A 25,265-nucleotide genomic window follows, 5' to 3' on the forward strand; every position below is an offset into this window, starting at 1 on the left:
AAACATATTAGTTGGAACCTTTGTAAGATTTTTGTATCTATTATTAACAAAAAAAAAAAAAAACTATCCTTAAAATGTTTCAATTCTTTGCTTTGACGAACTGTGATTCTTCCTTATCTCGAGATTCTCAATAATTCCTTCAAATCTTAACTTCGAATCCTCTTCCAATTTTTAGATTAAAATCTGTTTTCGATTAAAACCTCACAATTTCTTTCTCTCAATCTCGGTATTTGTATTCAACTTGTTTAAAAGTAATACATATTTTGTTATCAAATTTATTTGAAGTAACACATATCTACTAACAAACAATAACAATTACAGTGTAAATTTCAAACATTATTTATCATCATGTAAATTTCAAACATGAACAATTTGATTTAAAAATCTCTAATTAAGTAACCTTAACTCCTTGATATCTAAGAATCTCACCAATAAGCTCACCTTTACCAGATCCAACATACCTCCCACTAATCTCACCATTTCTAATAAACAAGAAAGTAGGAACCTCAATCACATCCATCTCTTTCAAAAACTCCATACAGCTCTCATTCTCATCGCCGTTCATCCTCGCAAACACCACCGTCTCACTCATCTGCTTCGACAACTTTATCACCACCGGATACACCTTCACACATGGCCCACAATGTTTCAACCCTACATCAAGCACAACTAACTTCCCATCACTCTTATGATCATCAATCAACTTCTGTACATCCTCCTTACAGTGCAGCTGCACCACACCAGAATGGTTATCCCCGTAGTACAACACGTCTCCCATTAACCGATCTGGCCCGATCGCTTCCTCCTCGTGGATCTTCTCCATTTCTTTGTAGAAACTGAAGTGCGGAACCTTGTCGACGTTTTCTCTCCGGCAGAGTTCTCTTGTTTTCTCCGATTCGTCTCCCATTACTAAGAGGAAATTCACGTCGCTGCAGGTTCGGCTTAGATCTACCATGAATGGATAGATCTTGCTGCTGTTCGCGCTGTGTGTTGCGGCGTATTCTACCACGACGAGTTTGTCTTTCGCTGATTTGAGAGCGTCGTCGAATTCTTCTTTGCTGTGGATTTTAATTACTTTCTCGTCGTTGAGTGCTTTTCTTTTGGTATCGGAGGCGGCTGTTGCTTTTACGATGAAATTGAGATTTGGTGTTTTTGTTTGTAGTTTCCGGCGTTGAGGTTTGGTGTGTTTGGCTGGGAAAGGGAGGTGAAAGGAGACATGGAAGGAAGAAGGAGTTGTTCTAGAGATGTTTGGAAGAGATGGAGAAGGTTTTGAGAGGAAATTTGTGGCTGTAGCCATGGCGAAGAAGCTGTATAGCAGAAGGGATGAGAGTGGAAGATAGCACAGAGAATGAGAGAAGGGGGAATTTTCTTGAGTTGTTAAAAAATCTTAGTGGGTGGACGTGGCGGCAATTGATTGGGTGTGGAATGTTATCCACAAATTATGGGTTGGCCTTTAGATTTTTTGTTTCATTTTCTATAATCCTTATTGCACTAATTGCGCTTCCAGGTGATAAGGCCTGCCAGCTTCTTAATATAATTTTATGAAATTAGTTAATTGTTAATATTTAATCCAGTTTATTTATTTTATTTCATTTGTTTGATATTATAATTTTTTATTTACAATTTCTAACTATATATTCCATCCGTTTCATATTACATGATTTTTTAGAGAGTTATATAGAAATTAAGAATATTAGAAAAAAGACATTGTTACTCTTTATTTATTGATTCCAATATTTATTTATTCTATAATAAGTCTATTATGCTAATTAATTTTCGTAAACTCGCGTTTTATAGCAGAAAAAAGGATGACTTAACGTGTATTGATCATATAAAATGACATGTAATATGAAACGAAAAAGAATCTCTAAAAAGACATGTAATATGAAACGGAGGTAGTATATATTATAAGTATAAAAAATGATTTTATTAAAGTAAAATTTTTAAAGACATGTGAAATGAAAATTACTTTATTAATCGACTTTATGTTTAAAATTATTGTTTTTTTATCATCCAAAGTTAATGAGACTAAAAATAAAAAATTAGGCTCATAATAAACTAAATAAATTGAATGATCATGGAGCTTATAATTTTATTTATTTATTGCCTACTGTGCTCCTAATTTCATAAATGAGTGTTTTTTTTTCTCCCAAATTTCTTATTTTTCTCATGGTTTTTTTGGTTTTTTCTCATAATGGGGATTTCAAAAACTTCTTCAGTACGGCCTGGGATCTCACGGCCAAGGCGGATGATGGCTTAAAGGAGGTTGTAAAGGATCTGATTGCATAGGATCGAGATGTTTTTGGCAGTCTGAGAGCTAGGAAGAGAAGAGTTTATAGACGGCTGGAGGGAGTGCAAACTGCACTCGCGAGTTCTGTGCACACGGGGTTACTGCGATTGGAACAAATGTTAGTGAATGAACTTAATTTAATTCTGGAATAGGAGGAACTGGTATGGTTCCAAAAATCCAGGGTGCAATGACTGCAGTATGGAGACAGAAATACAGCCTTCTTTCATCTTTCTACACTGATCAGATGTCGAAGGAATAAAGTTAGTGGTTTAAGGGATGCGAATGGTACATGTGTATGTGATAAAGAAAGCGTATGTGGGATAGTTGTGGATTACTTTAAGAAATTATATACTGAAGAGGAGGACATTAGAGGCCCAATGTACACATTGGTGAATTTCCTGCCAGTACCAGATTCTATGGCATCACGTCTGGTTACTGAATTTCAGGTGGAGGAGGTTCGTCGGGCACTGTTTGAAATGGATCCCTTTAAGGCTCCGAGGCCGGATGGTTTCCAAGCTATATTTTATCATCGTCTTTGGGATCAAATTGGAAATTAAGTAAGCGATTTTGTTTTGACAGCGCTTAACTCCGGAGTTATTTCCCCTGCCCTTTTCGCGACACTAATAGCAATTATTCCCAAAATCGAGAGCTCTGAATATATCTCCCAATTTCATCCTATAAGCCTCTATAATGTACAGTACAAGATTGTTACTAAGTACATCGTGAATATACTTAAACCGATTTTAGGAGACCTAATTGGACCAACACAGATAAGTTTTATCTCGGGTAGGAACATTTCTGACAATGTCATTTTAGTACAAAAGGCAATTCACTGTCCCGCAAGACTAGCAGACAGGGGGACATGATTCTGAAGCTTGATCTAGAAAAGGTCTATGACATGTGTAGATGAAGCCTACCTCGATAGGCTTTCACCTGTGGTTGGTCCGTCATGACTACTATGGTACTATTTGGACTCGAGGTCCACTAGAGAAAACGACTAGCTCGACAGGACCGGTGTCGGAGAAAGAGTCGCCACCCGGATTTTAGGTCCGAGAATGTTACTGAGATTCCTTGTGGGAAGCAAGTGGGTTTAGAAAGTTAGGTACGCTTGGGGAAGGTTAATATTCCTCGAAAGGAAATATTAAGCACCCCCAAAATCGTCCGGTGAATCCACCGGCCTCCTACTTAGCATTTCTAAATACAATCAGTCTATTAATGACTCTTTTAAGCTTTTTAAATTCGTTTTGAATATGATTTGTTTGGAAAAATAATAATTTCTTATATCATATTGCACATTATATACAAAAGAAAATAAACAACAAAATATTACAACCCCAAAAGCAATGAAATAAGTACAAATTAAATACAGTTACGTCCGGGCATTCCCGGGTCTTCAATACGCACCAAAACAATGTTTTTCCATACTCACATCAATCAAAATAAAAGGTTAGAAGCAAATAACATAGCTATACAATTACTTATGGTGTAAAAATTGACAAAGGACTAAACTGAATAAATTTAAAAAGTTTATTCAGGGACCTAATTGAAAGAAAGAGAAAAACTTGAAATTAAGAACCAAAGTGAATAAAATATAAAGTTCCAAAATAGGGACTAGAATGAATAAAAGGAAAAGTTCCAAATTAGGGACTAAAATGAGTAAAACAAAAAAAGTATTAAATTAAATATTAAACTGAATAAAAATAAGGTTTATTAAATTGTCGGCATCTAAACGATCGTGAAATAAAATTTATCTCGAATTGGTTCGTTTATTCCAAATCATCGTTATGAACAAAATAAACCAATTAAATCAATAATATTAACTTGCAATATTATTAATAGGGTAATTAATTTATTAGTCCCTATATTTTGATAAAACACACTGTTTAGTCACTGTATTTTCAAAAACACATGGTAATGTCCCTAACCTTTTTCTCAGTGAACTGTTTAGTCCTTCCATCTGGTTGTTAGATTTTTTACCGTTTATGACTTCGAAAATGACGAAATTACCCTTTACTATTTACCTTCAAACTTCAGAAGAGGAAATCCAATTTAGAATAAGAAGCTATTTGTATGGAAAACAAGAAAAAGAACAGACCCAATGCTTACGAATTTGAACGATTAAGAAGAAAATCAAGAAGAAGAACACTCAAAGTTGATTTCAGATGTATTAGAGTTTAAAGGAAAGGAAAATAAAGGAAAAGAAGAACGCAAATCCAAATTGACTAACAGAATCTTCATGAGAGTCTAATGGCAGGGACTAAACAATTCACCGAGAAAGACGTTAGGGACTAAACAGTTCACTGAGAAAAACGTTAGGGACTTTACCGTGTGTTTTTGAAAATATAGGAACTAAACAGTGTGTTTTGTCAAAATATAGGGACTAATAAATTAATTACCCTTATTAATATCATATTGAACTCACAAAAAAAAATTAATATCATATTCAAAAATAAAAGTATAAAAAAAGAGTAGATTAATTGGAATAAATAAAAAGACTCAAAACAAGTAATTTAACTGGTAAATCATTGCTTTAGGGTCAATTTAAATCAATTTAGGGGTCAAATATATATACAGAAAATATATTTGACAGCTTATTGATAATAAAAATCAACATTAAGAAATAAAATAAGGAAGAGGAAGAACAATCTATATTTCAAAGTACCAAATATCAAATAATAGACAGAATTTGTCCCTCAGAAACCTTTACCTAAATTGTGAGATGGTTGGAAAAATTACAAATAATGGAACACGAATTAATATTCCGACGGCTGAGTTTTTCTCGGGTGGTAGAGACAGAGTTCCAGCTATTTTTAATCTAATTTTCGTCCCCCTTAAAGCTGTGTAAAAAGTTGCTATTTATAGACTAGAATTAGGATTCAGGGTTAAGTTTGGAAAAATAAAATTGAAATAGGGGTTAAAAGGGAATTTACTCAACCTTTTACCATCATTGACTGTTTGTCCAGCCCATTGAATCAATACTTGTCATACGGGTACTCCTTCTCAAGAAACGGTTTGCATTCCACAAATGGCCGCAGGGGTAAAAATCGGTATTTCAGAGTCGAAGGAAGCGAGAGGTGGAATGGTATCCGGAGGGCTGCCTTTGAATTCTTTTAATAAGGCTACATGGAAAACGTTATGAATCCATGACTCATCTCGCAATTTTGGCTCGTAAGGCACTGCACCCACTCATTTTTGTACTTGATATAGGACCAAAATAACATGGTGAGAGTTTAAAGCATTGGCGATGGGTGATTTATTATTATCGATAGTGGTGTAATTTGACCCATACCCAATCTCCCATGTTAAACTCAACCTCGCGACATTTTCGCTCGGCCTTTTGTTTCATGCGGTACTGAGATGCAGACAGATTTTGCTTAAGTGTTCGTAACAAGTTATCTCGCTCGCGTAATACCCATCAAGGGTGGGAACTTTGGAAGAACCGAGAACATATACTAGGATGGCGGAATGTTCTCGTCCGTATAGAACCTTGAAAGGAGTCATTTGAATGATGTCACTGAAGTGTGTGTTATAACTGTATGCTGCCCAGCTTAAACTTGAAATCCATCCCGAGGGCTTGTTAGCACAAAAAGTGCATAAATATTGATCTAACCACCGGTTGACGACTTCTATTTGATCGTCAGTCTGAGGATGGTAAGCAGAACTGTGATTCAACTGTGTTCCACTAAATTCGTGTAACGTTTTCCAGAAGGCACTCATAAATACCGGGTCACGATCGGAAACAATAGAATCTATAAATAAGTGTGCTACTAACGCCGCGGTGAATTGCTTGGGCAAAGGTACGAAATGAGCATATTTAGTAAGTCGATCGACTACTACGATAATAACAGTGTGGCCTTTAGAACAGCGTAACCCAAATATGAAATTCATGGTAAGCTCCTGCCAAACATGTGACGGTATATGTAATGGTTGTAGCAGTCTAGTTGGGGCTTCGGTCGAGTATTTCATTTGTTGGCAATTTTCCATATAGTTCTTAACGTCAATAGCCATACCAGGACAATAGAAAAGTGACTTAAAAAAATCTCGAAAATACGTTCTACTTTAAAGGTGTCAAGTCATTTGTGTTGAAACACCTTTCCACATGATTTTGATTTGACAAAATTATTTAAGTAATGATAAAAATATTCTAACACATTAAATTTATAATGCTTTGATTTATTTACACTAATGTATTTGTTCAATGTTGAGTTTAATTGTGTATAAGACATTGAGATTAAAAAAGCCCAAAGGCCCATAAAGTGGAAGTCAAGCCCAAGTCAACACATCAACACCATTCGGCTTCAAAGTTCAAAATGAAGCCGTATCAACTAAAACGACGACTAAGCAAGAGAAGGATCGAGAAGCCTTCGTGGCAAAAGCTTCAAAGAGAAGCTGCTGAGTTGGACGATAAAGCAGTCTGGACAGCGGCAGGAAATGTTCAACTTCTTGACAAAGTATTTCTACTTTGGGAAAAGTTCAGAAGGCGCAGAATGCTGTCTCGTGGACTTTTCCTTAAATGGCGAAACATTCTGTCGAAGACTGACGAAGACAGAAGATGCAAGAATCCTATTGGCCAACGACGCTGAGCACGCCCAGAGTGACAACGACAGGAAACCGTTTCCCTCCAACGGTTATTTCGAAATTCGAAATGACCAGGTGCCTCAAGTGTCACTATATAAAGGCCATCCATTTGCTTCAATCAACACAGAACTTCAAGTTGTCAAAACGCTGACCAAATTCATACTCGAAGATTCTGTGAGAAAAGCAAAGCAAATATCTTACACCAATTTCCATATTATTGTGTAAAAGTTTAGAGTGATTTCCAATCATCTAAAGTGTCTTAGCAATCGTTGTTTAGGACAAACACTTTATCATTTCTAGAAGAATAGAAAGGAGAGGCTGAGTACTCGGTTATAGTACTCAGCATAGATATAGGAGTGAGTAGAGGTATAGAGGAAGGTACTCTTGTTATACTCAGCTTCTATTTGTAAGAGGTTTCGTGCTCTACCTTTAAAGAGCTCAGTAGAGAATTCAAAAAGCTCGGAACGAGTTCCGGGGACTGGACATAGGCGGAGAGGCCGAACCAGGATAAGTCTGCTGAGTAATATATTTCCAACCCTTAAACTCCTTTAATATATTTTGCTTGCTGTGAAAACTGACTAAGTGACGAGCTCACGCTGAGTTAAGTTTACTAAGAAACTGAGTTCAGGAATAGACTCTAAGTGCTATCTCCTGACTCAAGTAAAGAAGCAGACTTAGTCACAAGTTGACTAAGCTTGTGTCTTGAATTCACTTAGTGACGCTGTGTAATCCTTTTCATAAGAAAAGAAGTCAGCCTTAACGGACAAATTTTTTAAATAGTTCCTATCCCCCCCCCTTGGAACTAACTTGTCACGTTATAAGGGACCAACAAGTGGTATCAGAGCTTAAAAGCTCACTGTGCAAGGTTTAACTACCTTGAGCTGATCCCCACTATGGCTGAGAACAGCACTCGGTTTCTCCCAGGAAATCTGACAACTCAGATTTTGCCTGAGGGTCTGTCCATAACTCGGCCTCCTCTATTCTTCGGGTCTAACTATACCTTTTGGAAGAATAGAATGAAAAATTTCATTCAGGCAACAAACATGAGCTCATGGCTATCTATAGTCCAAGGCCCATTTGTTCCTGTTGAAACTATTGATGGCCAAACGGTTGTCAAAGCTGAGACTAGATGGACAGAGGATGATCTCAAGAAGCTACAAAATCATGCTTCGGCTATAAACATGCTTCACTGTGCGTTAGATGCTGCAGAATACAACAAGATTTCAGGTTGTGAGTCAGCGCAGGAGATCTGGAAGAAGCTCGAGGTTACCTATGAAGGAACCAACAAGGTGAAGGAATCCAAAGTCAACCAGCACATGAGGTTGTACGAGCTGTTCGAAATGAATGATGATGAAGGAATCTCTGACATGAACGCAAGGTTCACAAACATCATCAACGAGCTCAAGAGACTTGGAAAGATCTTCACTGAGGAAGAGCAAGTCAAGAAGATTCTTAGGAGTCTTCCTAAAAGCTGGCAAGCAAAGAAAACTGCTGTTGAGGAAGCTCAAGACTTAACCACCTACAAGTATGATGAACTCATTGGCTCACTGCTGACCCATGAGATCTCAATGAAGAATTTCGAGGTGAAGGAAAAGTCTGAAGACAAGAAGCAAAAGTCTCTTGTCATGAAAGCTGACTCCACTGATGGGAGCTCAATAGACGATGAAGAAATGGCTATGTTCACTAGAAAGATGAAAAAGCTGTTAAAAAAGAATGACAAATATTCTAAGAAGCCTTACAAGAAGTTTGATAAGTACAAAGCTGACTCCAGTGACAGCAAGTACAAGAAGGATAGCTCAAAGCCCATTACATGCTTTGAATGTCATCAAACTGGCCATATCAAGTCAAAATGTCCCTCGCTGAGGAAGGAAAGGAAGAACGGCAAGAAGGCAATGGTGGCAACCTGGAGTGATAGTGATGATTCATCATCATCTGAAGCTGATGCCACTGAGTCAGCAAAGATCTGCTTCATGGAAGATGAGCTTGCTGAGCCTTGTGTTTCTGAGCATGCTGACCCTTCCATTGCATCTGACGATGAGGAACACTCAACTGAGGTAATATCACTACCCTTGCTCAGAAATGAAATGGTTAATGCCATGAGTGACCTTTATACACTTGTCAAAAAGTGTAATAAAAAGGTTAGAGCACTCAGCAGGCGATGTGACGAGGTTGAGGAGGTCAAACTGAGTGACATTCGATATATTCTCTAGGACACTTCGATTTTGCATAGTAATGTAGAAATCATGCAAAAGTGTGTCACTGAGGTCCAATCAGATTCTAAAAAACTGAGGAAGGATGTCACATCAATTCAGAACCAACTTAAGGTTCCGAATAAAAGAAATAACCCTCTGAACACTGAGTACCGAAGTACTAGTCAACAGAGATGGAATCATCAGTGGAATGTCCAGTGTGACTTCTGTGGGAAGAAAGGACACACCACAAAGGTGTGCTGGCATGCTCAGCACTGGGGTGCTGACCAGTCAGTGAGACATCCTAAACGGAAGGTCAACTGTGACTTCTGTGGAAAGAATGGACATACTATCCAAGTATGTCGTCATAAAATAAAATATGATGCTTTACCTGTTGAACCTAACAAGCAAGGACCCAAAAAGAATTGGGTACCTAAAAGCAACTAGCTATATTGCAGGTAAGCCTGAGGTGTGCTGAGAAGTCAAAGATGTGGTACATTGACAGCGCATGCTCGAGGCATATGACTGGTGATGAAACTCAGTTCATCACGTTTGTGCGTAAATGAGGAGGAAGTGTAAGTTTTGGAGACAACAAGAAGGGTAAGATAGTAGGGTCAGGAACCATTGGTGGCAATCCTACTATTGAGTCAGTCTCCCTAGTCAGCGGACTCAAATATAACTTACTCAGCGTAGCTCAGCTATGTGACAATGGGAGAAAAGTTATATTTGATGACATTGGATGTAAAATATTCGAGGGTAAAACAAATGAGTTAATTTTAACTGCCCCTCGTATTGATAATGTCTTTATGCTGAACTTGGAAAAGAAGTTTTCAAAAACTGTATGCTTAGTGTCAAAGGAAGAAAATTCCTGGCTATGGCACAGGAGACTTGGTCATGTAAGCATGGACCTCCTGGCTAAATTAGCAAGAAAGCAATTGGTTGAGGGTCTGCCAGAACTTAAATTTGAAAAAGATCAACTATGCCACGCTTGCCAAGCTGGAAAACAAACCAAACAATCTTTTCATAGTAAAAACATTGTCTCAACTAAGCGTCCATTAGAGTTACTACACTTGGATCTCTTCGGTCCAGTCCAGCCACTGAGCTTGGGTGGAAGAAGATTCTCCTTGGTCATTGTAGATGACTTTTCTCGGTACACTTGGATCATCTTGCTGAGTAGCAAGGATGAAACCTTTGAGACATTTTCAAATTTGGTAAGAAAACTTGAAAATGATAAAGACCTTAAGTTAGCTCACATCCGAAGTGATAATGGTGGAGAATTCAAGAACCAACAGTTTGTTGAATTCTGTGAAACCAACAATATTGACCATAATTTCTCTGCTCCTAGAACGCCTCAACAAAATGGGGTTGTTGAAAGGAAAAACAGAACCTTGGTTGAAATAGCCAGGACAATGCTGAGTGAGCATAGGCTTCCAAAGTACTTTTGAGGAGAAGCTGTCAACACAGCGTGCTATATTCTTAATAGGGCTCTTGTTAGACCTATACTAAAGAAAACCCCCTACGAACTTTGGAAAGGACGAAAGCCCAACATTGGATACTTTCGTGCCTTTGGCTGTAAATGTTTTATCTTAAATACCAAAGATAGCCTAGGTAAGTTTGACTCAAAAGCTGATGAAGCTATCTTTTTAGGCTACTCAACAAACAACAAAGCATACAGAGTTTTCAATAAACGAACTCAAGTCTTAGAAGAGTCAGTACATATTGAGTTTGATGAAACTAACCCTGCAGGAAGATACCAGCCACTGACCGATGATGATCCACACTCAGCACCCGCTGACCAAGAAACAGCTGCTGAGTCATTTCCTCAAGGGCTGGCCAAAGGTAAAAGTGAAACTCAAATTACTTTCACTGACCAATCTACACCTGCAGAGATTGTTGAAACACAGCCAGCGCAAGACATCAATCTACCAAAGGAGATTAGGATACCAAGAGGTCACTCAGAAAGTGTCATTCTTGATGCCGCTGAGAATACCCTGATGACGAGAAATCAACTCAGGAGATACCTCAGCAACGTAGCATTCGTCTCAATCCAGGAACCAAAGAATTTCGCTGAAGCTGAGTATGACGAATTCTGGATGAATGCAATGCAAGAAGAACTTGATCAGTTCAGACGAAATGAAGTATGGGATCTAGTGCCAAAACCAAGAAGCCAGAAGACCATAGGAACAAGATGGGTCTTCCGCAACAAGCTGGATGAACAAGGGAACGTGGTCAGAAACAAAGCAAGACTTGTAGCTCAGGGCTACAGTCAGCAAGAAGGTATTGACTACGGTGAGACTTTTGCCCCAGTGGCAAGGCTAGAGGCTATAAGAATTTTATGTGCATATGCATCTTATATGAACTTTAAATTGTTTCAAATGGATGTTAAGAGTGCATTCCTTAATGGATTTATAAACGAGGAAGTTTATGTCAATCAGCCTCTAGGGTTTGAGGACCCAAAATTCCCAAACCACATTTATAAACTCAAAAAGGCTCTGTATGGTCTCAAGCAAGCACCACGTGCTTGGTATGAGAGGCTGACCAGTTTCCTGCTGACTAGAAATTATGTCAGAGGTAAAGCTGATACAACCTTATTCATTAAGAGGAAGGGTAAAGATACCCTGCTGGCTCAGATATATGTTGATGACATTATTTTTGGTGCCACTAACGAGTCAATGTGCAAGGAATTTAGCAAAAGATGCAAACTGAGTTTGAAATGTCAATGATGGGAGAACTCAACTTCTTCCTTGGACTTCAAATCAAACAAGGGAAAAATGGCATCTTCATAAGTCAAACTAAGTACGCAAAGGAGATATTGAAGAAATATGAACTTGAAAATTGTAAGCCAATATATACTCCAATGGGCACTGACACTATACTTTGCGCTGATGAGAATGGTAAGTCAGTAGACAGCAGATTGTATCGAGGTATGATAGGCTCTCTACTTTACTTAACAACGAGTAGACCGGACATTCAGTTCTCAGTATGTTACTGTGCTAGATGTCAATCTAACCCTAAGGAATCTCATTACATAGCTGTAAAAAGAATCCTTAGATATTTGCAAGGCTCAGTGAATGCAGGTTTATGGTATCCCAATACTTCAGATTTCACACTTCTTGGATACACTGACGCTGACTACGGACGAGATAAGTTTGAACGAAAAAGCACCTCAGGAGGATGCCACTTCCTTGGGAGCTGTCTTGTGTCCTGGTTCAGCAAGAAGCAGGCGTCGGTAGCCCTGTCAACCACTGAAGCTGAGTACATTGCTACTGGAAGCTGTGTTGCTCAAGTCCTATGGATTAAGCAACAGCTTGAAGATTATGGTGTTCAGACTAAAACAATTGAAGTCAAATGTGACAACAAAAGTGCAATTGATCTGTCAAAGAACCCAATCCAGCACAGCAGGATGAAGCATGTCAGCATCATACATCACTTCATTAGAGACCATGTACTCAAAGGTGAGATCAAGCTGACCTATATCCCAACGGATGAGCAGCTTGCTGATATCTTCACAAAGCCACTGGCTCGTGAGCAATTCAACAAACTTAGAGAAGCCATTGGTATGTTTAATCCTCTTCAATAAACTCCAAGTATAGTATGCATGCTCAGTGAATTTCCTTGATGAATGATTTGTGATATTGCATGCTGAGTAGATAAGTATATATGCTGAGTATTTACCTCAAGCTGAGCTTCTACGCATTATATCTATTCCTTTGCATAACACTGACTACTCAGAATTTTAAATGCTTGAAATTCTTAACACTGAGTAAAGAGCCGTTGCAAACCTTAAATGCAAAGCACGCGAATTAAATAGCCACCTAGGTTGACGTATAGGCTATAATTAGAAAACACACGCGCCGTATGTGTCATAAATGCCAGAATCTTTGTCGATTGAGAATCTCGAGGTAAGATGAACAACCCAACGCCTCAGATTAACTCAACATCTCTATAAATAGTGGATGAATTCCCACTTTTGTTTCTTTACGCTTAGAAAGCTTTGGCATCTATACTCTCTCTCTCAAGAATTCCCAAAACTTCTCTGAGAATATGACAAGAGTTTCTCCAAACATCTCCGGTGCTGGTCTATCCCATAACCGCTCCGATGAAAACCCTACTTCTCCTACTCAACGTGACCACGCTGGAGCTACTACGCCGAGCAAGAAAGCTCAAGCTGCCTCTTCCAAAGGGAAACCACAGCAAAAGGACAAGGGTAAGAAAGTAGTACAACGCACCTACACTAAAGTCTTCGAGAGTGTGAGGGGGTGGAAGATTGACCAATCGCGGTGGTTCTCAAAAGGATTTGTGGAGGCCGAGCAACCTTTCTGTGAATGGATCAAGAACAATGGCTAGACCAAGCTGTTCTCAGTTCGGGATCCCACTTACCCTGAGTTGGTACGTGAATTCTACGCCAACCTGAGAGTCGCAAATGACAACAGGAACTACCTAGCAACTAATGTTCGAGGAAAGAACATCTCCATCAACCCAGCGTACCTTACCTCACTGTTCAAATTAAAAAACGAAGGAGCTATACTTCGTAAGTCAGGTGACCATGACAAAACAAACTACGTTAAGACCTTCTGCAAACCTGAGGGTCATGTAGGTGAAATTTCAAGCACTTCCATGGGTCAGCATCAAAAGATGGCCCATTACATACTGACAAATTTCCTCTACCCCAAAATCAACTGCACCAACTCAGCAACCAACTTCGAGCAGTGCTTCATATGGCACATGCTGACCTACACGCCGATCAATATGCCTATCTTCATCATCGGTGGATTTCTACGAAGTAATGGAACCCTTAGGCTGGGCTCCTTCATCACGCGAATCCTCCAGGATCACAAAGTGGACACAGTTTCAGAAAATCGAGTTCAGGGAACCGAAATTACAGCTACTGCCCTATTTGGTTTGGCTCATGACCTCCCATTATGGTGAAGGAAGGAAAAGGAGGAGCTGTCCAGAACGCTGAAGGGGAAAACGCTGAGGGGGCTATGATTAGAAAGGGCAGAACACAAAGGAAGAGGAAAGCTGTGCAAAGCACGTCTAAAGGAGCTTCCTCTACCCCAAAGAGGATCAAAGTTGTATGTAAAGGAACAAAGCAAACTCAGCAAAGTCTGGGAGGATCTAGGTCAGCCTCAAAAAGACCTAGGCAAGCTGAGCCTGAAACAGAAGAAAGAGAGGTTGATGACCAACCATTAAAGAAGAAGAAGAAGCTCAACTTTGAGTTAAGACCTATTGAGGCCATGCCGACAGACATCGTCGTTCCTCCTAACTCACACTATGCACAGAGTCAAGGGATTGGTGCTGAGCAACAGGATGAGGAAGAACAATACCAAGACCAGTTGGGTGGTCAGTTTGATGAGGAAGAAGAGTTGGATGACCAGTTAGAGGAAGAAGAACTGGATGATGATGATGATGATGAGTCTGAAGAAGAAGAAGAAAGTGGTCAGGATGACACTGAGGAACCAGCAAATGATGAGCATCTTGAACCAATCAACACTGAGTTGGTTGATAATGAAGAAGAAACTGAGCACCAAGAAAATGCTCCTGCTGTGCAAAGGGATGCCTCACCCGCTAACTCAATTGAGTCCATTCCGTGTGACCCTACTCCTCCGAAGCTTAAGAGATTGAGAAAGAGGAAAGCCTTCAAACCACCCGTCATTGACATCATGGGTGACTCACCACTGAGGGATGAGATTCCCGATCTTACAGATGTCCAACTCAAATACTTCTCCAACACACCTGTGTCTCAACCAGAGTCTGAAGAAAATGAAGCCTCTGTTTCTCGGAAGGAACATACCGACCAACGCAATGCCGAGCAAGTGCTCGATGATTCCGCTCCTCAAACTATTGAGCAAAGTAAGGAATTTCCTGCTCAGGTGGACGCTGAACTTCCCAACCTTCCATCACCCAGTCAGCTTCAGCCTGACACTGAGCAAGCAACTCTTTATGCCGATCCTTCACTTCCCCATCCAAATGAACAGATTCAAATTCAGTCAGTTTCGACTGACAATACTAATACCAGGCCAGCCGCTGACAATGCTGGGCCTTCAAATAACGAGCAGAACCAAACACTGCCCTTATCTGGTTCTACTCCACCTCCGGCAACTGGGGCAACACAGGATGGATCCTTTAGCTACCTAATTGCCTCTGAGTCTGGTCGATGAATTGTTGACTCAGCTCAAGCTCTTATCCAGGACCTCCATCAACAAAGTGCCAATGCCACTGAATCAACCTCTGTTGAGACAACTCCATTTTCGTCTGTCACTCAGCTTCTTACAGAGATCAAAGGTATGAAGGATCTTCTGAGTGTCATGACTACACTACAAACTCAACAGCCCAGGTAGGACTCTATACTGAAGCTGGCTGAACTCCAGCTGACAATGGTCAACCATATAAACTCACTCCAAAGGGAGTTTCATCAACTGTCAGCTGCGAACACAGCATATGCCACTTCCGCCGAAGTACATAATCTCTTTAGCCAGCTTCACACCGAGCAAGAAAAAACCAATCACCAGCTGTCCAACTCCTTTCAGTGCTCTATCGAGCAAATCAGCGAAGCTGTGCGTTTGCTGAACTTAAACAGACAAGAGATGGCAACTGACGAGCTTAAGACTAATGAGATTCTCAAGTATTCTCGAGCAACCTTCATCAATGTGCGTAAAATCAATGATCAGCGTGAGTATTATGACTCCTCATTGCTCAAAATGTTTCATCAAGCCTTTGCCATGCTCACTGAAATAATGCACGGGATTGGCAAATCTCAAGCCGCTGTTCTGAGTATGCTGAGTGCTGCATCTATTAGAATTCCTCGATCCATTGTGGATGATGGTGTTCCTATCTTCGATGGCATGAATGAAAGAACGAAAAAGCTTAAGGCATTTTCTCAGCGCCTAACTCAAGCTGCAATTGAAGCCACCTTCATTCCAAAACCTGATGATGGTAAAACGGGGGAGAAAGAACAAGCCCCAAGAACTCAGCAAGCCTCAGGCAGTCAGCAGCAACACAAGGGCAAGGGCAAAAAAAGTAGTTTAACCTGTGTTGTCTAGAATAACTTTTGTTTCAACCCTTTTATCTGTGTTCTTTTTGTATTGTGCTGACTTTAAACCTGAAACAAATTATATGCATCCTTATCTCTTTCATACTGACTACTCTTGTGCGATGCCTACTTAAGTGTTTGATATAATTTGTTAAAACGCATCTTCATTAAATCAACTGTGCTTTACTATCTATATTAATTGATAATATGTCTATTGTGTTGATCATGCATGCTGACCACTTCTTATATGTCCACTTAACTAAAACTCATTGAACAAAGTATACTCAACGCTCTCTGATATTTAAATCTTCCGCGTAAAACTGAGTTAAAAAGAATATGTTCCATGAGCTGACCTATCTCTGAAAACTGACCTTAGACTTACTCAATTAAACCTTGAAATGTTTAAAAACTAAGTCAGTAGCTCAACCCTTACGGGGGAGTTATTTGATAAAGTAAGGTCAACTATCATGGGGGAGCTCAACACTGAGTTCCTCGACTGAATATTTTTGCCAACATCAAAATTGGGGAGTTTGTTGAAACACCTTTCCACATGATTTTGATTTGACAAAATTATTTAAGTAATGATAAAAATATTCTAACACATTAAATTTATAATGCTTTGATTTATTTACACTAATGTGTTTGTTCAATGTTGAGTTTAATTGTGTATAAGACATTGAGATTAAAAAAGCCTAAAGGCCCATAAAGTGGAAGTCAAGCCCAAGTCAACACATCAACACCATTCGGCTTCAAAGTTCAAAACGAAGCCGTATCAACTAAAACGGCGACTCAGCAAGAGAAGGATCGAGAAGCCTTCGTGGCAAAAGCTTCAAAGAGAAGCTGCTGAGTTGGACGACAAAGCAGTCTGGACAGCGGCAGGAAATGTTCAACTTCTTGACAAAGTATTTCTACTTTGGGAAAAGTTCAGAAGGCGCAGAATGCTGTCTCGTGGAATTTTCCTTAAATGGCGAAACATTCTGCCAAAGACTGACGAAGACAGAAGATGCAAGAATCCTATTGGCCAACGACGCTGAGCACGCCCAGAGTGACAACGACAGGAAGCCGTTTCCCTCCGACGGTTATTTTGAAATTCGAAATGACCAGGTGCCTCAAGTGTCACTATATAAAGGCCATCCATTTGCTTCAATCAACACAGAACTTCAAGTTGTCAAAACGCTGACCAAATTCATACTCGAAGATTCTGTGAGAAAAGCAAAGCAAATACCTTACACCAATTTCCATATTATTGTGTAAAAGTCTACAGTGATTTCCAATCATCTAAAGTGTCTTAGCAATCGTTGTTTAGGACAAACACTTTATCATTTCTAGAAGAATAGAAAGGAGAGGCTGAGTACTCGGTTATAGTACTCAGCATAGATATAGGAGTGAGTAGAGGTATAGAGGAAGGTACTCTTGTTATACTCAGCTTCTATTTGTAAAAGGTTTCGTGCTCTACCTTTAAAGAGCTCAGTAGAGAATTCAAAAAGCTCGGAACGAGTTCCGGGGACTGGACGTAGGCGGAGAGGCCGAACCAGGATAAGTCTGCTGAGTAATATCTTTCCAACCCTTAAACTCCTTTAATATATTTTGCTTGCTATGAAAACTGACTAAGTGACGAGCTCACGCTGAGTTAAGTTTACTAAGAAACTGAGTTCAGGAATAGACTCTAAGTGCTATCTCCTGACTCAAGTAAAGAAGCAAGACTTAGTCACAAGTTGACTAAGCTTGTGTCTTGAATTCACTTAGTGACGATGTGTAATCCTTTTCATAAGAAAAGAAATCAGCCTTAACGGACAAAATTTTTAAATAGTTCCTATCCCCCCCCCTTGGAACTAACTTGTCACGTTATAAGGGACTAACAATTTGTTTTGGAGAAAAAAAATCACATGTACCAATTTATGAAAACGAGAAAGCACATTAATTTTTTTTCAAAATTAACTCAAAAATTAATGTCATTTACGTTCTATTTGGTATAAATATTTGTAAGTTCATTAACTTTTTTTTTTGAATAAAACATAATTTATTATTATCTTAAATCGAAAGAAAGAACATCAAGTATAAACAATGGTGGACAAGCCCACTCACCACGAACAGAACTAGAAGTAACAGCCTTAGCAAGACTATGGGCTGCTAAATTCGCTGATCATTTCACAAAAGACATAGAACAAGTTTTCAAATCTCGTAATAAATCACAACACTCACAAATAACATCAGACAAATATGATAATCGAATGTTTTGATGTTTGATATCCCGAACCACTGCCAAACAATCAGATTGAAATTCGACGCGTCCTAGATTGAAATCCTTGACCCATGATAACGCTTCATGGATCGCCATAGCCTCTTCCAAGGGAGGATTAACTGTATCTGCAAGATAGCCCATACGAGCCGCAAAACATCGCCCTTGGTGATCTTGTAGAAGAAAACCATATGAACAGAAATTATTTTGGCTATCAATGCCTGCGTCAACATTCCATATGAAGCTGCCGACGCTGGGCTTTTTCCACTTACTCTGTGCATTTGAATATGGAGTAGCCTGACTCGGATGACAATTATGTGCAGCCTGCCAAGCCATAAGTTCTGTTGCTGCCGAATGACATATTTCCTCAGGGGTGCGAAGCTTATCGTTCCATACTTTGTCATTTCGCGCCTTCCATAATTGCCAACATATCATTGCGATACGATTACAATCGCTCGTTGTATCTTCAAGGAGATTGATAAACCACTGAATGAAGCTGGTAATCTGATCCATTCGATTATCTTGGAAAAAAATTTGCCAAACCTGATACGCCCGCAGACACTCGATGAAAACATGAAATTCATTTTCTCCTAATGCGCCACAAACGGGGCAACAATTAGGAAGAGCGCTATGACGGGATGCAAGGTTATTTAGCGTTGGTAAACAGTTAGTAAATATTCTCCATAGACAATTCTTAATTTTCGGTGCTACCTTCAGGTTCCAAATTAAATTCCAGTTGATTCGATTTGTATTTATCAGAGACATCGGTGTTGGTCCCAATGCTTGAAAGTATCCACTTCTTACCGTGTATGCTCCAGATTTATCCTTCGTCCAGAACCATCCATCTTCTGCCCTCCTACGTCTGATAGGAATGGAACGAATAAGCGCAGTATCACGCCTATTAAAATTAAATGTTGATGATCTCTTCATTCAATCCCCCATAATCATTCATTAAGTCTTTCACAAGGCCTGTTTGTAATGATGCAGCAACCGAACTCGTGGGATACGGATTCTGATCGTCAGGAAGCCATGGGCTATTCCAGATAGAACTGGACTCTCCATTGCCAATCTTCCGTCTCAGCCCCTCAATCAATAAATCACAACCCGCCATGATGCTACGCCATATGAAAGAAGGGTTATGCCCTAAGGAAGCCTGTAAGAAATCAACATTAGGAAAATAACGTGCTTTCAGTAATTGAGCAACCAACAAATTCGGATGTCGAACAAGCCGCCAACTTTGCTTAGCCAACAGTGCAAGATTAAATTTGTGAATGTCACGGAAGCCCAGTCCTCCATTTGATTTTGGCCAACACAACTTATCCCAAGCCTTCCAATGAATTCCACCTGATGTAGAGCCCGATGAATTCCACCAAAACCTGTTCAACATATTATTAACATCATTACAGAACTCATTTGGCATAAGAAAAATGCTCATTATGTAGGTGGGAATAGATTGTAGCACAGATTTGATGAGAATCTCCTTCCCAGCTTGAGACAAGTATTTTTCTTTCCAACTATTGATACGTTTCCAGATTCTGTTTTTTAAAAAGCCAAAGGCTTGCATCTTACTTCTACCAACAACTATAGGCGCCCCCAAATAGAAATCCATATCCTCAACTTCTCCAACCCCGAGTACATTACAAACATCAGAGTGAGCCTCAACTGTCGTATTTCCGCTAAAAAATATAGACGACTTTAGGAAATTCACGCATTGACCAGATGCTTTCTTGTAACACCTCAAACATGATTGAACGTCCTCGGCTTCTCTTTTATTTGCCCGAAAGAACAGGTAATTGTCGTTAGCAAAAAATAAGTGGGAAAATTTTGGAGCATTGCGAGCCACCTGAGCTCCATGAATCAATCACATCCGTTCTCTAGCTGATAGCAACGATGATAGGCCTTCAGCACAGATCAGGAATAGGAAAGGTGATAATGGATCCCCCTGCCTCAAACCTCGCTAAGGAATAATCGGTCCAATCTCTCTACCATCATGCAATACTTTATATGAAACTGTGGAAACCATCATCATCATCCATTGAATCCATCTTAAGTTGAACCCCATCTTTTTCATCATATTTTCCAAAAAGCCCCATTCAATACTATCGTATGCTTTGCTCATGTCGAGCTTCAAAGTGGCTGTCCCATGTTTCCCTTGCCTCAACCCGTGCAATTTATGGATCATCTCATACGCCACAATAATGTTATCTGAGATGGATCTGTCAGCTATGAATGCACTCTGAGTAGTAGCAATGATGGATGGAAGAACAATTTTAAGTCTATTAGCTAATATTTTTGATAGAATCCTGAGCAGAACATTACAGAGTGCAATCAGACGTAAATCAGAGACATATTCTGGCTTACTGATCTTTGGAATTAGCACAATCAATGTATCATTAAGATTCAAGGGGATCCTGCCAGAACAGAGAATAGAGAAACATACCTCACATACATCAGGTCCCACTATACTCCAAAAATGCAGAAAGAAAGCCGGATTTAATCCGTCAGGGCCCGGACTTTTATCCGGATGCATAAAGAAGCAAGCATTTTTTACTCCATCGTTTGAGAATGTGTGAGATAGCAACTCATTTTCCTCCTGCGTGACCCTTGATTGTACACACGATAGAAGTGAAGAATCATTATTACCCATACTCGTGAATATCCCGTTAAAATATTCAAATAGAATATTGTCTAATCCGTTGCCCTTTGTGCACCAATTACCGTTAGAATCCTTGAGACTCGAAAACTATTCCTCTTTCTTCTCTCTGTTGCGTAGGAATGGAAGTATTGTGAATTTGAATCACCATCTCTTAACCAAAGCAATTTAGCTCTCTGCTTCCAAAAATCTTCTTGTTTCTTTAATGTTTAATAGCTATAAATTTATATTTGAAATTATTTGAATTAGTAACCAACCCAACCCAATCTATTCAAGCTCAATATTTAATGGGTTGGGTTGGTTTTAACAACCAATCCATGAATTATTTCTTTTAATGGGTTGGGTTGGATTCTAACCCAAATACAAGAAATTAATTCATTGTACACCCCTAGAGGCAGAGTACAACTTGACATGTATATATACATATACATTCATAATCCATCATCATCTTAAGAGATCTTGTAGGATTTCATTGTCATAGATATACAATGTAATATTGATTGACTTAGATTTTTTTTTCTAAATAAAAGGAAGGTTTATGTAATTATCAATGTATTTTATATATTTTTTTCAATAGAGTGTCATGATAAAAATAAGACAGTTACATGGAACCATTTACCATGTAATAAGGAAAAAACTCTAATACGAAACTTTTCGAATTAACAGTTATAAGATGGTCTAATAGCCATGGGTTGCTGATTTTCCAACTTATATCCAATTTCAAGCTATTTGGACTTGAAACAACTATCAGTTATATGGATAGCTAAACCAAACACTCATGACATTAACTTTTCCTAGAGGTAGGAAGGAAGAATTGCTTAGAGGCAGGAACGAAGGAAGAAATGCAAGGATGAATTTCTCAATGAGGAAGGAAGAATTGCTCAGAGGAAGGGTACAACTTGACATGTATATATACATACATTCAGAATCCATCATAATCTTAAGAGATCTTGTAGGATTTTATTGTCAGAGATATAGAATCTAAAAATTAATTGACTTAGATTTTGTTTTTAAATAAAAGGAAGGTTTATGTAAATATTTATGTATTTTATATATATATATTCATTTTTCTTTAATTGATAGCTATGAGATAGTCTAATAGCCATGGGTTGCTGATTTTCCAACTTACATCCAATTTCAAGCTATTGGGAGTTGAAACAACTATCAGCTATATGGATAGCTAAACTAAACACTCACTAAATTTTGCTTCAAAAATATTTCCTATTTTTTCACAAAGAGCAAGGTTATCAACATCACTAGCTAACCCTAATACAATCATTTTTGTGTCCAAGACAGGAGAATTTGCAAATATCCATGCTTGTACTAAAAGTGTTAAAGTTGGATCTTGAACCCATGGTTACAATCTCAAACTTTAGCCATTGCACAAAGCAATACCCCAATAAAATATGTCAGTGGCAGTATCAAGGATATTATCCACGTATAGTGCCAATAAATCATACGAAGGTTCACTGTTTTTGCATGAAATAGTTTCTCTGAAACTCAAGAATGATATGCCCTAGGGAGTATTAGGATGAATCCTTTTGGGTGGAAGGAAACTAAACACCAACTTTTCTCAACTTTTAGAGAATAGCAAATTACATTGATAATTTGATGTCTAAAGTTTAACAAAGTAAGGGTTTAAATGGGGAAAAAATAATTGTAATCTAACTAGGTAAAGGAATTGGAAATCTAATCCTAAATAGATAATAAAAGCCTAACCCTAAACAAAATTGGAAATTTAATCCTAAATAGATAATAAAAGCCTAATCCTAAACATATAAGTAAACATAATTAATCATAAACAAACAAGGAAAACTAATTAACCCTAACTAGTAACTCCTATTTAATGTAATCAGGCCCCAGATAACGAGATGGTTTCACGCTCCTCTTGGATCGTCGAATCCCCTTGTTAATCGCAGCTTCGTCTGTATCATTCATCGCTGCATTAGAAAACACCTTGTCCTCAAGGTGGTAAGTAGGGAAAGCAGTATGGAAAAGGTCCCAATCCTCCCATTCGGCATCATTGACTGTTTGTCCAGCCCATTGAATCACTACTTGTCGTACGAGTACTCCTTCTTGACTGTTTGATTACATTTTACATAAGTTTAGGATGCTAACTAAATATTTTATGCAAGTTGAGTAGGCTATTGGGATACTTCAAAAATTTAGAGGGTCAATCAATTTTTTTGGACAATTTCAGGAGGGTAAAGATGTACAGGGCCGACCTTAGGCCTAGCCATGGGGTGCGCCAGCCTAGGGCCCAAAAAAAATTAGTTATATATATATATATATATATATGAAAGTTATTTTTTTAACATAAATAGTGAAAAAATCATACAAGATTGTGTATTTCTTTTTGAAATTTCATTGATAAAAAAATAATAAAAAAAAGCCTGCCCAACTTTTACACTTAAATTAGTAAATTTTGTATAGCCTTAGACTCCCAACTTTTTCCAAGACGTTTTCCTCTTCCATTCCTTCCATGATTTGATTCTAGAATAACTCGCCTGCTCTGCTTCCTTTCCAAACTTGTCTACTTTGCTTCATCAATTCGCATGCCTTGCTTCATCAATTCCCTTCCAAACTCGCCTCCTCTGCTTCATCAATTCATTCAACACTGACTCCAACAGTCGATAGGAACCACTGGCGAATGTCACTCATGTAAACACCTTGACGGTCGACAAAAACCACTACCAATGTTGAAATGTCGCTCGTGTCGCCTAGTACAGGGATCACCACCGATTGAAATTGCTTTATTATTTAGGTATTTCATTGTCTTTATTTTCCAAATTACTGATTTAGGTTTAATTATTTATTGTTTAGTTTTAGTTTTGATTGTATTTTTGAATTTGAGATCAGTTTGAATTGTATTTTTATATTGTATTTTTTAATTTAAGACCACTCTGAATTTAAGATCAGTGACTAAATGTGAATTGTATTTTTTTTATTGTAGCTTGGATTGTATTTTTGAATTTAAGATCAGTCTGATTGTATCTATGTGAAAATTCCAGTCTGAAATGTGATCTTATGAACAGTAGGGCCGATTTGAAATTTCATTCTGATTATGTGATTATATGAACAACAGAAAATATATTAAAAATAAAAATACTTTTCAAAAATGGAATAAATAATCACCATTAAATAATCAGAAAATTTTACTAATGACTCTACCGACAGAATTGTTATTCGCCACTGAAATCTTATGTTTGTCAAACTTGCAGAATGTTATCCTAATGTTTCAATTGCTATAGAATTTTATTAATTGTTCTTGTAAAAGTAGCATCGGCTGAAAAAAGATTTCAAAGCGTAAATTAATAAAAACATACTTGAGATCATTAATGTCACAGGAAAGGTTGAATGGTTTAGCAACTTTAGCTATTAAGAAGGATATGTTTGGAAATATTGATGTTGCTGCTATCATTAGTGATTTTGCATCTCAAAATGCTAGAAGAAACCGCTTCTTATGAGAATTGTGTATCTTGTTTTGCAGGTGAGACCGTAGGAGGCGATGATTTTTAGAAGAACATGCGATGATTTTTAGAAGAATTATGTATGATAAACAATGACAATAGTACAATACTGATTCAAATGGAAAAAACTTGATATTTGATAATCGATTTTTGAAGGAGTTTGTTACGTATAATTTTTACTATTATTAAAGGGGTCCTTATTGCTTATTTTGTCTAGGGACCCTAAATTGTCAGGACCGCCCCTGCATCCACGTTAAAATCCTACATGCATATAAAACTGTTAGAATTAGCATTCTACAAACTCAGGGTGTCCCAGTGGGGGCTTTATATATTACAGTTTTCATTACTCTTCTTTTAATAATGGCTTAATAAATCGTTAGGCTCAGTCCTGACAATTTAGAAGCCCTAGGCAAAATAATCAATAAGGATCCTTTTAATAATAAAAAATTATACGTAACAAAGTCCATCGAAAATTGATTTTTAAATATCAAAAAATTTCCATTTGAATCAGTTTTCTACTATTGTCATCATTTATCACACAAATTTTTTCTAAAAAGCATCGCCTGTTCTCCTAAAAATCATCGCCTCATACGGTCTCACTTGCAAAACAATATACACAATTCTTATAAGAAGCAGTTTCTTCTAGCAATTTGAGATGCAAAATCATTAATGATATCATCAACATCAATATTTCTTAACATATCCTTCTCAATAGGTAAAATTGCTAAACCATTCAACCTTTCATACAACATCGGCGAGTGTAGAGGGATCAATGATTGTAGAGAATTTTAGTGAGGGCGTTCTGCACTAACG

The 25,265-nt window shown here is 38.3% G+C and overlaps 1 protein-coding gene across 1 annotated transcript; it reads right to left on the reverse strand.

Annotated features, from left to right (window-relative positions):
- Window positions 1–294: 294 nt before the first annotated feature.
- On the reverse strand, window positions 295–1,358 carry LOC136201096 (thioredoxin-like protein CDSP32, chloroplastic). The gene has a single exon (XM_065991673.1). It carries the CDS (start codon window positions 1,295–1,297, stop codon window positions 392–394), a length of 906 nt encoding a protein of 301 aa, XP_065847745.1. The 5' UTR covers window positions 1,298–1,358; the 3' UTR covers window positions 295–391.
- Window positions 1,359–25,265: the final 23,907 nt, after the last annotated feature.

The sequence above is a fragment of the Euphorbia lathyris genome, chromosome 7, assembly GCF_963576675.1.
Source record: "Euphorbia lathyris chromosome 7, ddEupLath1.1, whole genome shotgun sequence".
Classification (NCBI taxonomy): domain Eukaryota; kingdom Viridiplantae; phylum Streptophyta; class Magnoliopsida; order Malpighiales; family Euphorbiaceae; genus Euphorbia; species Euphorbia lathyris.